Raw genomic sequence first — 12,300 nt, forward strand, 5'->3', positions numbered from 1 at the left:
CTGTCCTCTGCTACAGACTAAAATTAGACTTTATAATACAAATGCATAGTAAATACCCCCCACACACACACACACACACCCCCTGAGGCGCGTGGTACATTATTTAAAGTCGACGGCATAACTAGATCAATTGTGACCTAATTTACAAATCCCCTCTTCATATCAGGCTGTGACATTCACATGTAGGGGGATTATTTCCCACGGATAATGAAATATTAATAAGGTTTCGATTGCAAGTTCTCTAACACGGGGAAATTAAATCAAATCACAATGAGTGAAGCATGACAAAATCACAACACAAAACAAGTGCGTACGTACAAGAAAATCTGTATATTAATAGGCCAAAATTAACCATTCAAGGTGTTTAAATGATTCGTGGCGCATGTTTTATGGCGCGCTACTGTCACTTCATCTCATTAACACCGTGCGTTGCCAGCGCGTACAAAATGCCTACATGTGAATACTTTGAAACTTCACACTTCAGGAGAGAGGCTTGTTTCCTTGGTAACCGTTTTTTCCCCTTTTGTCCTTATGTGCCTATCAGTGCATAATGCTGCTCAGCACATGCACCTGCATAGAAAGGACTACCCTTTTTACCGCAAGCGAGCATACACTTATTTTTTTCAAAGCACTGCTCTTGTTTGGAGGTTTGACATGCACTATGCATCTCTGAAAATAAAGCAAAAATAAAGAGTTTTGCACAGATGCCCTTTGAAAACAGACAGCACTTAAAGCCCGGGATGCAGGGAAGAGACCTCTCAGACCTGCCATTTTATGTAATTACTTTGAAAGTCGCAACATGTTTGAGAGACGGAGCAAGTGATTTCATGATTGAAAATGCTAAAATATAGATGGCGTGCTTACATAATTGATCATCATATCTTAAATACAACTCTGAGCATTGGTGGTAACATTTAGCCATCTTAAGTCAGTCTCGTGGGAGACTAAAAATAAAGGAACCAAAAAGTCAAGGAGAATCTGACTTTAGACAACCATGTGTGGGTGCTTTAAAGACACTAATACACTGATATAAATACAGATAAAAATTGTTCTTGCCAAGAGGTTTCTTTGCTGAGCCTTGAAGAACCTTCATTTTTATATCTGGGCCTCTCTTCTAAAATACACTTTATCTATACTTTTTTTGTCTTAAACAGTGTTTTGGGAAAGAATATAAAAAATACCTCAGTTTGACTATGCATGAATCCCTTATACATGGTTTTTAACCCATTTAATTCCAAATTTTCTAAGTCAGCACATGTATATACTTCTTGGATAACCCAATAAAACTACACCCAAAAAATGCTGGGTTGTTTCAACCCAAATTTGGGTGAAATATGAACAAACCCAGCCATTGGGTTAAATTTTTTCAATTACATTTTTAACCCAATGGTTGAGTTTGTCCATATTTCACACAAATTTGGGTTGAAACAACCCAGCATTTTTTAGAGTGAAAAAATACACATAAAAGTTACACTCTAAAAAATGCTGGGTTAAAAACAACCCAAATTGGGTTGAAAATGGAAAAACCCAGCAAATGGGTTGTTTTAACCCAGCAAATGTGTTATTTCAACCCAGCGGTTGGGTTAAATGTTTTATTTAACTTAACTATTTACTTAAAATGAACCCAAAGTATGTTGGAAATTAACATTTATTAATGTTTAATAAATTATCAAGTTTAATGAATAATAATTAAAAAAATAAACATTTATTAAATTGCTTATTGATAAAACTTTTGATTATTATTGTTGCCTCTAGTAATTATGTCTGATTTTTAATTTCAAACCTATTTTGGGTTCATTTTAAGCCAGCCATAAAGTAATTTTTAAACAATAGTTGGGTTAAATAAAACTGCCCAACAAACATTTAACCCAACCAATGGGTTAAAACAACCCAATCATTGGGTTTGTCCATTTTCAACCCAATTTGGGTTGTTTTTAACCCAGCATTTTTTAAAGTGTATGAAATAATGTGTTTCATTCCTGGTCACACTTATAACAGTTGCTCAATTGCGCCCAATAGAAAGTTGCAAACAATAAAGTAATATAATATAATCCAGTAATCCAAGAACAGAATTCAATGTAACATCTCCATTCCAAATGGGCCATATGACATGTTTGTGACCATGATTTATATAAGAGCAATTTATAATAATAATAGACCCTTTAAATATTATATGTACCAAATATGTTATCTGTATCTATATTATGAGATGTTTTTCATGCTTTGTTCTATCTTTCAGGGGGCACGCAACATCTCTGGTCATGTAAAAACGTTCACATTAAATCAGCACTTTCATTTACAGTTGACAACTATTTGCAATTTACAGCAGTGACTCTTATTAGACACATCAAATTGAAAAGTAAATGGTCAAAAATGCTATCTATAGGATTAAATGGGTTAGAAACACCGGAATATATTGATAAATGGTCGACTCGAGACTGTCAAAACCATATGTTTTTTTTCCCCCATTTATGCTGTTATGAAAACACAATTCGCATTTACTCTAAATGGAAAAACTATTCTCTCTCTTTTATTAATTTCACGCTTGGATTGTTTGTGACATCGAAGCGTTTTAATTCGAGCACAACGCCAACGCGAAAAACTGGAGGAGGTGCGGGGGCGCGCGTAAAAGAGCGCGCACAGCTGTCAGCACCAAGGACAGCGCTCCGCCGCAGAACAACAGCCGACGCGCAAAGAGACGGACGATACGAGACGCATCACTGATTTCTGCTGCCAGGCTTCATGTAGTATGTGACTTTCTTTCTCTGCCTGTCTGCAGCCTGACTTTAAGGGGGAATTCAGAAAAAGGCTGCAGTGAATGCCGGTCTCTCAGATGCCATCGCCTAAATGAACTGGCACCATGAACATATCGCCGCAGTGTGCGTGAATATCGCACCTGGGATTCTATAACTGCAACACTGGACATTGCTTTCATTCTCCTCAACCGAATAGCCCCCACACGAGGCTCCGGCAGCGATACTAGAGGAGGATACTGGGGCTCTCCGTGCGCTCTTCTGGCCATTTATACGATGCGTCTGCTTCTTCTAGCTGCGTTATTCTCCTGCTCCTGCGTGCGGGGCGGCTGCGAGCCCAAGATTGTGAACATTGGGGCCGTCCTGAGCCAGAAGAGATACGAGCAGGTGTTCAAGGATGCGGTTACCCAGGCGAACCAGGTGTACGGAAGGGAAAAATTCAAGTTGACCGCCATCTCCGTCACTCACAAAGCCAATGCGATTCAGATGGCTCTTTCTGTGTGCGAGGATCTTATTTCCAGTCAGGTGGGATTTTTAGTATCATCTCTGAACTGTGGAACTTCCATGTGGCAAGATCCGGTCTTAAATGACACGACTTTAAAAGCTGCCTTAGGGGTAAACATGTCCATGCAATATGCACCATATAGAGTGAATTAATTTATGTAGCTTTCAAAAGGCAGTGTTTTAAAAATGCATGTTATTATCCATTACAAATAGCATTTTTAAGTTATTGAAAAGAGTGGGATTAAATATGCAAATATATGCATTAGAAAGAGCTACAAATATACTGATGCCAATTACTAATTTCTAAGCAATTACTGCAGTGTAAAAAGTGATCATCATATGACCCTTAAAATGACTTCTGTTGGCATAGCTTATGTGCTCAGTTGATTTAGTCATATTAAATAATATTTTTGACTTTAATCAATCTAGTTAATTGAAATGTTTCCACTTGATGCATATTTTTTTTAGGTTAGATGGGAAAAAAAACTTTTAATATATTTTTAGACAAACATTTTTACAGTATAAATAGACAGATATTGAAGGGCATTTTGTCATTTTAAAAAAAAATTGCTGAAAATATCAGTTGTTGTATAAGAAGCCATATTCTGACCCTAATGTCTTAATAAAATGTAGCACTGCTGATTAAGTCATATCATATTTTATTTTTGACTTGAATAAAACCTGTTAATTCAGATGTTACCACATGGAGCACATTTTTTTAGGTTAGTCAACAAAACATTTTTACAGTTTAGGCATTGACCTGCGGAGACTTGCTTGGGTATTCAAACTTGGTTTGGATTGTGGCAGTAGATTGAAGCCGCATAATTTGTTTAGATGTCTAAACAGGACAGCCTGTCAGTTGATGATGCACGCAGGTCAATAGACTCAATGGGAGGAAAGGTTAACGTACTGTAGCTGACCCCACAGAGCTTTAATGTCAGGAATGAGTGAGATGCTGGCCGAGGGCAGCAGCTGCAAAATAAACTAGGTGACGCATGAAAAATCAATGATTTTCAATGCAAGCAGTTTCTATTTTCTGCATTTGATGAAAATAAAGATGGGGGTGGAGGGGTCAACATAGTATCAGTATCTGCAAAGATGTCTTTGGGTAGGATGCCTCAGACATACAGCTAATGTTCACTATAAATACACTGTACAAATACTAATGTTCACTATAAATAAACCGTCAAAGAATAAGTTCACTTTAGAATTAAAATTTCCTGATAATTTACTCAACCCATGTCATCCAAGATGTTTATGTCTTTCTTTCTTCAGTTGAAAAGAAATTAGGTTTTTGAGAAAAAAATTCCAGGATTTTTCTCCATATAGTGGACTTCAATGGGGACCAACGGGCTGAAGGTCCAAATTGCAGTTTCAGTGCAGCTTCAAAGGGCTCTACATGATCCCAGCCAAGGAATAAGTGTCTTATCTAGTGAAACGATCGGTCATTTTGTTTAAAAAACAAAAAAATAATAATAATTATATACTTTTTAACCACAAATGCTCATCTTGCACGGCTCTGCAATACGCCACGCATTACGTAATCATGTTGGAAAGGTCACGCTTGATGTATGCGGAAGTACCGCGGTAGGGTGGTAAGGTCACCGTGATTTTGCCAAGTAAGACATGTTCCTGGATCAACATATTTTGTTGATCCTGGAACAACATTCCTATCCGAAAATTTTCCCAACCCCTAAACCTAACCCTACCCATAACTTATCCCTAAAATCAGAGGGAAATGATAGTTGAATAACTCTGTTGTGGAAGCACCTAACCCTGGTTGTAAGCCTAAACTTGACATAAATGGTAAACTTGTCCCTCAAATCTGATTGGTTGATTGGAATGTTGTTCCAGGATCAACAAAGATGTTGATCCAGGAACATGTTGTACTTGGTGAAATCACGTTCACCAGGGTCCAGGGTGGTCGGTCTCATTTTCTCCTCCAACTTCAAAATCGTCCGACATCGCTGTTTTACCGTTTGACTTAGTCTTTGCACGTTCGCTTTGTAGACACTAGATCGGTACTTTCATCTACATCACGCGTGACCTTTCCAACGTGATTACGTAATGCGTGGTGCATCGCGGAGCAGTGCAAGATGAGCATTTGTGGTTAAAAAGTATTTAATTTTTTTATTTTTTAATTTTTTTTAATAAAATGACTGATCGTTTCGCAAGACAAGACCCTTATTCCTCGGCTGGGGTTGTGTAGAGCCCTTTGAAGCTGCATTGAAACTGCAATTTGGACCTTCAACCCGTTGGTAACTGCTGAAGTCCACTATATGGAGAAAAATCCTGGAATGTTTTTGTCAAAAACCTTAATTTCTTTTTCGACTGAAGAAAGAAAGACATAAACATCTTGGATGACATCGGGGTGAGTAAAGTATCAGGAAATTTTAAAGCTACAGTTTTGCCTCTTTGTCGCCATCTCTGTTTGAAACCTGCAATTGCAGTTGTTTGCGGAATTATCATCTTTACATGGGTTGTGCCTCGGCACGACTCCTCAGCGCGGATGAATCTAATGTTTGCTGTTAGTCACCACATTCGTGTGGATACTGTACTTCAGAATCACAGATTGTAGTCTTGAAGTATGACCAAAGTAAGAATTTTCACTTTTGTTCTGACCAACTGAGAAAAAAAAAGCATCACAATAAATTGCGCTGCCAATGGTGATTAAATCTAACGATCGCTTAGCTTGGATCACGTCAAACTGAGCAAATTATTATTATTGTTATACTTTGTTCTCAAATTGTTAATGTTAACAACATCAGCATTGCGTGACAGTGTATTTAGTGTGTATTAGTGTTACCTGTAGATTTCAATTTCTGTACAGTCTAATCACTAACATTAATTTGTCATACAATACAATCCGCCATCAAAATGATAAGTTTAATTATTGCAGCTGCTATGAGAAAAGGCTATAAATGATCCGCTTCACATGTGATATATCCTACTAGCTGGGACTCGTTCTTTATGTAATCAGATGTGACGCAATGACGCAAAGACAAATGGCAACATGCTTGAATTTCCCGCGAAAACCCACCAGTACCACCCGAATTATAAAACATAATTACAAGCTTACCGTTGTGAACCGGGCTAAGGTAAGGAGATAGTTTTGAACACTAGCTGGTTATGTACTTGTTAAAAAATTGATTTTGGATCATTTTTAACCAAAAAAAGTTTTAATTCTGAAGTGAACTAATCCTTTAAGAGTGAAAATGCGCAACCACTTTTCATTTTCTACTTGATCTGACACATAAAACTTGTTGGTGTAACCAAATGTAGTCAGGTAAATAATACTAATAATATTTAATAATAACATTTAAAAAATAATACTAAATAGTATTTAAAAAATACAAACCACTTAATTTGTGCTTTTTTACCACATAAAGCACAATTTGTAGGATAGCCAACAGAATAGATCACCATTCAGTTTTTTATGGCATGCTATAGCCTGAGAAGTGTAAGGGAAAAACCTTCAAGTATTGCAGTAGCAAATTATTGCAGTGTAAATGAGAGATATTTTCACTACTGAATATCTACTGTCACACTCGTGGGAGTAATTCAGCCTGATGCGTTGCTTCATTAAAAGCCTGCACACGCAAAAATCACATTAAGCGGTTCTGCTTTAAGTGCTCTCTGGGTCGGTGATGTCATTACAAATGTGCTGAGGTAGGAGTCTATCTCAGGGCTGAATACTGGGCTGAACATGAATCACTCCCTCCTGTCCTGTTTGCTCTGCCTTGCTCATTCTCTCGCTAATATTCACACCAACCTCCCCCGGTCAACCCAATGGGTGTTCAGCACTCAATTATGTACATACCTTCAACAAATTTGGGCCGTAAGGTTGTGTAGCTTGTTAGCAGAATGTCAAGATAATTGCTGAATTAATTTGGTTGTGTGAGATTCCTCCATGCGAAACTGCTGTATCGCTCTGTCTGTATCGCCTTTGGCTCACTGACGTCTCTGCCCACTCTGAAGAAGAGACATTCAATGACAGATGGAGCCAGTGCCGGAGGGTCTCTCTGGAAATACATAATGTTGCCAAACCTTTTTTTCTCTTTGTTTTTTCTTCTCAATACAGCATATTTTTTGAAAAACAATGACTGAATCATCTATCTGTTGTTCTATCTGTCGTTCTGTCTATCTATCTGTTTGTCGATCTGTGTATATGGCTAGCACTCAAATGCTCAATATATGCTGATGAAAACTTAAGTGTATACCTTTAGTACAATTGGAACAAACCCTCCTTTTAATATATGACAGATTCCTCTTTGTCTTTTTTGCTCCCTTGAGTCCAACCAAAGATCCTTCATCTTCAATCAATCAATTTGTCAATCTGTCTGACTGTGAAGTGATTTATAGATTTAGTCAGAGAATGAGCCCAGATCCATGAGTCATACCTATCACTCTGCTGTGATCCAGTCTTCACTGTTAGTTTGTATTTAAACCAGTTCTGTGATCCTGTTCGCAGGTATACGCCATCCTGGTGAGCCATCCACCACAGTCTAATGACCATCTGACGCCCACTCCGGTCTCCTACACCGCAGGGTTCTACCGCATACCTGTAGTAGGGCTCACTACCAGGATGTCCATTTACTCAGACAAGGTGGGCTGCATTGAGAGAGAAATTTAATTATTCAGTTTCAGTATGAATCATTGTTTTTCAACTATGGGCACATTGGTCTCTGTAGCTTTTATAAAAGCACTTTTCATACTATCACGAGTTTAAATTGTCTGTTAACATAAAAAAAGACAAAATTGCAGCTTGATTGGAAATGACGCACGTTTAAAAAATGTATCAGTGGTGGGGGATTTCAGTGACTCTTTCTGCAGGTTCTTACACCAGCAGGTGTCAACAAGTGACTTTCAATTCAACAGATTCATTCAAAACGTTGATTCATTTAGGAACAAAATAAGTGGCTGGCTGCATCCGAGATTACATACTACTATACTATACTATATAGTAGGCGAAAAACAGTATGTGACAAGAGTAGTATGTCCGAATTCACAGTACTCTTAAAAGAGTAGGCAAAAAGTAAGCAGATGACCTACTTCTTCCAGTGAGATTCTGAAGTATGCATTCGATGGACACTACTATACCATGAGGCCACAGGAGAGGATTTGTGAATGGCAGTGACGTAACTGACACTGGTAGGTCACATGACAATGACAACATGATGAATCATGTATTACGTCCGGAATACATTAATACTACACACATTCATACTATATATATAGAATGTATTCTACTATATCACAGAATGTATTTTTTAGTAATTACTTATTCAAAATAAGAACCTACTCAAGAGAGTATGCCACTTCGGACACAGCCGCTGTCTTTATGAGTGAGTTATTGAATTGTTTATTCAAACGATGACAACGGATTCATTCAGGAACTAAATAAATGACTATCTTTATGACTGAGTACAAAAAACAGCTGGTAGGGACTACAATAAGGTTCTTCCTGGGTTGGTGACATCACAAACCCCATAATTTACATAAACCCTGCTGCCCCCGGGAATGCGCAAGGGTTTATGTAGGGGGTGAGGTCACATTGGGCTGCTTTAGAGAAAAGGAAGAATTGTTGTAGTAGAGTGTTGTTGCCATGCTGTCATTTTACACCGGACTGCTTCACAGACGAGGGTCAATTCAATGCTGGATTTGTATAAAAGATTAACATGACGGCACATGCTAGTCGATGAGTTGAATCAACTCCACAGCAACAACATAAATTTATCCACTAACCATTCAGAAACATCCAGATGCATTCTCAAAGTTTTAACTTCTTTCTGAGTCTCTCCATCAGTGTCAGACTCCGGTTTGAACAATGTAAGCCTTTGGGCTGCGAGAGATTCTCCAGCTTTGTTGTTGTTGAGCAGCCGAAGCGCGAGCTGTTAAAGCTCCACCCTCTTTTGGAAAGCGGGCCGGGAGCAGCAGCTCATTTGCATTTAAAGGGACACACAAAATCAGTGTGTTTTTGCTCACACCCAAATAGGGGCAAATTTGACAAGCTATAATATATGATCTGTGGGGTATTTTGAGCTGAAACTTCAAAGACACATTCTGGGGACACCAGAGACTTATATTACATCTTGTAAAAGGGGCATTATAGGTTCCCTTTAATAATGTGAAAAAAATGCCTGTAGTTGAAGAAACGCTCTTTTGGTTTTTTTTTACTGAAATAAAAACACTGTAATTTTTAAACTTTACAGTATGTCTCCCACCTTTCTTCTTTTTTTCTCTATCCTTCTTCCAGAGCATCCATCTCTCGTTCCTGCGTACAGTGCCACCATATTCCCACCAGGCACATGTGTGGTTTGACATGATGCGGGAATTCCGCTGGAATCACATCATCCTTATCGTCAGTGACGACCATGAAGGCAGAGCGGCGCAGAAAAGACTAGAAACTCTTCTGGAGGAGAGAGAGACCAAGGTAAGATACTTCTTCCAGTTCCAGGATTCCCAGTGCGTGCTTGTATGCAGGCGTGTGTGTATCAATCGCAAAGGTCTTCTATGTATGTAACTGTTTTAATTTTTTGTCATGTGATCACATCTCATGCCATGTTGTAAATGTTGGCTAACATTCTAAAACCAAAGGCGTCAGCCATGTCTAATGTGGTCTGATTTGAATTAACGTGCGTTATTTGCTCATTTCATGTTGCTTTCTACCATAGTCAAAAACTCCTGTGTCTTTCCACAACAGGAGCAAAATGAAAACCATAACCTGGGGCGTTGCAAAGCATCAGTGACTCTTTAAACACATTTATGCCATTTGTTTATACACTTTATAAACTGGTATTTTTGTAGCCTTGAGCCATAGATATAATTCTTGCAATTGGCAAGTCTATCGTCAGGTGGTTCAGAGCTGTGATTGCTTCATAAATACAGTGGTGCATTGTGGGAATTTTGCTCTTGCAGAGGTTCTGCTCAGTTTCCTTGGGGATGAAAGCTAAATCACCATCCCACATCCCCCCTGCTCAGCGCTGAGGTAATTATTGTTGCCCTCATTGCTGCGAGAGATTATTAACAGTGAAACTATTTAGGTATGGTGCGAATTGAGCTACTTACCCACAGAGACGTTTCTGGTGCTGGAAGACTGGTGAAATACCACATAGCTGCTTTATTTTAATTTCTTCTTCATTTTCTTATTATTATTATCAGAGGCATCATGCATCTTTTATCGAGGGGTCACCAACTCTGTGTCCTATAACAGAAGAAATATGCAGAATGCGTTAAAATGTATGTAATGACTAAATATTAAAATCCCTATATATATATATATATATATATACACTACACCAGACAAAAGTTTGGACACATTACTATTTTTAATGTTTTTGAAAGAAATCTCTTATGCTCATCAAGCCTGCATTTATTTGATCAAAACTACAGAAAAAAGAGCAATAATATGAATATGTGAAATATTATTACAATTTAAAATAATGGTTTACTATTTTACTATACTTTTAAAATATAATTGATTTCTGTGATGCAAAGCTGAATTCTCAGCATCATTACTCCAGTCTTCAGTGTCACATGATCCTTCAGAAATCATTCTGATATGCTGATTTATTATCAATGTTGGAAACAGTTGTGCTGCTTAATATTTTTTATAACCTGTGATACTTTTGTCAGGATTCTTTGAAAAAAAGAGAAAAGAACAGCATTTATTTAAAATAGAAATCTTTCAAAAGTTTGGGGTCAGTAATTTTTTTCTTTCTTTTTTTGAAAGAAACTAATACTTGTATTCAGCAAGGATGTGTTAAATTGATAAAAAGTGATAGTAAAGATTTCTATTGTTAGAAAAGATTTCTATTTTAAATAAATGGTGTTCTTTTTAACTTTTTATTCATCAATGAATCCTGAAAAAAGTATCCAAAAATATATTAAGCAGCACAAATGTTTCCATCGTTGATAATAACTGAGTATCAAATCAGCATATTAAAATGATTTCTGAAGGATCATGTGACACTGAAGACTGGAGTAATGATGCTGAAAATTCAGCTTTGATTCACAGAAATACATTATATTTTAAAGTATATTGAAATAGAAAAACATTATTTTAAATTGTAATAATATTTCACAATATTACATTTTTTTCTGTATTTTTTGATAAAATAAATGCAGCCTTGATGAGCATGAGAGACTTCTTTTGAAAATAGTAATGTCATATATACATGCCCATGTAAAGCACAGATGTGCTAAATAAATAAATTTGCCTTGTCTTGCCTAGGTTTTTATCACATTTTTGTAGTTGAGTAATTAGTAGGAATGAGTCATTGCTATTTAGCATGCATGAAAAGCTTCTGCTTCTTGATTTACTGCAATGTGAAATTATGTTTGATTAAGGCTTTGTGGAGTTAAAATTTCAGTAAATTCATTTTTTGTACATTTTTTGGCTGTCATACTGACAGCTTTACTTAATGGGCCCTTTTCATGTGTGCTGCAGTCGAAAGGGGCCGTACACACCGGAGTGAATTTACATTTTTATAAGACCCTTAAAAAGGCCGCCAAGTGTTCCCAGGAAAACATTATTCCAGATATTTTAAACAATGTACATGTTTGCACAAAAATCTTTATTTCTTTTATGCCTTTGAAAGAAAAAAGGCTTTATTTGGCCTTTTTATGCACTGCTACTGACGATTTTAAATTGCCTTCTGAATCATAGAATAGAGTTTCTTAAACTTGGCAGCCATTTTGTGGTGCTTGTATAATGTGCAATTATATCAGGCGCTTTTTTTTTCTTTGCTTTTTTTTAGAGGTGCAACTTCATTTATTCAATTCAGAACATCATGCTGTCTTCTAAACTTTCAGAAAAAAAAAAACAATTGTGGTACAACACTTTGTCACTGGGAGAGAACATTAAAAGATACACCTTTGTATTGGATACTAATATGCACCCTTTAGGGATAAATAAATCACAATGGTGTATCACTGATACAAGAAACAAGCTAAAAGTAGAATTTTTCTGATAGTGTATTTTCATTGTACGTCTGAACTCTTTTCTAATTTGTGTACAAAATGGTTGCTCCTGCCATCATAC

At 37.1% G+C, this 12,300-nt stretch overlaps 1 protein-coding gene across 10 annotated transcripts in view; it reads left to right on the forward strand.

Moving 5' to 3' along the window:
• Positions 1-2,635: 2,635 nt before the first annotated feature.
• The window catches only part of LOC127504058 (glutamate receptor ionotropic, NMDA 1-like), a 33,465-nt gene continuing 23,800 nt past the window's right edge, over positions 2,636-12,300 (forward strand). For 4 of the 10 annotated variants that reach the window (XM_051878399.1, XM_051878400.1, XM_051878396.1 and 1 more), the window contains exons 1-3: positions 2,638-3,278; positions 7,729-7,863; positions 9,514-9,690. In XM_051878399.1, the coding sequence (XP_051734359.1) occupies positions 3,030-3,278; positions 7,729-7,863; positions 9,514-9,690 (561 nt within the window). In that variant the 5' untranslated portion in view covers positions 2,638-3,029. Of the gene's footprint in view, positions 3,279-7,728; positions 7,864-9,513; positions 9,691-12,300 lie in introns of all 10 variants that reach the window. The other 6 variants (XM_051878398.1, XM_051878394.1, XM_051878393.1 and 3 more) reach the window with 4 other exon arrangements.

The sequence above is a fragment of the Ctenopharyngodon idella genome, chromosome 21 (assembly GCF_019924925.1).
Source record: "Ctenopharyngodon idella isolate HZGC_01 chromosome 21, HZGC01, whole genome shotgun sequence".
NCBI lineage: Eukaryota > Metazoa > Chordata > Actinopteri > Cypriniformes > Xenocyprididae > Ctenopharyngodon > Ctenopharyngodon idella.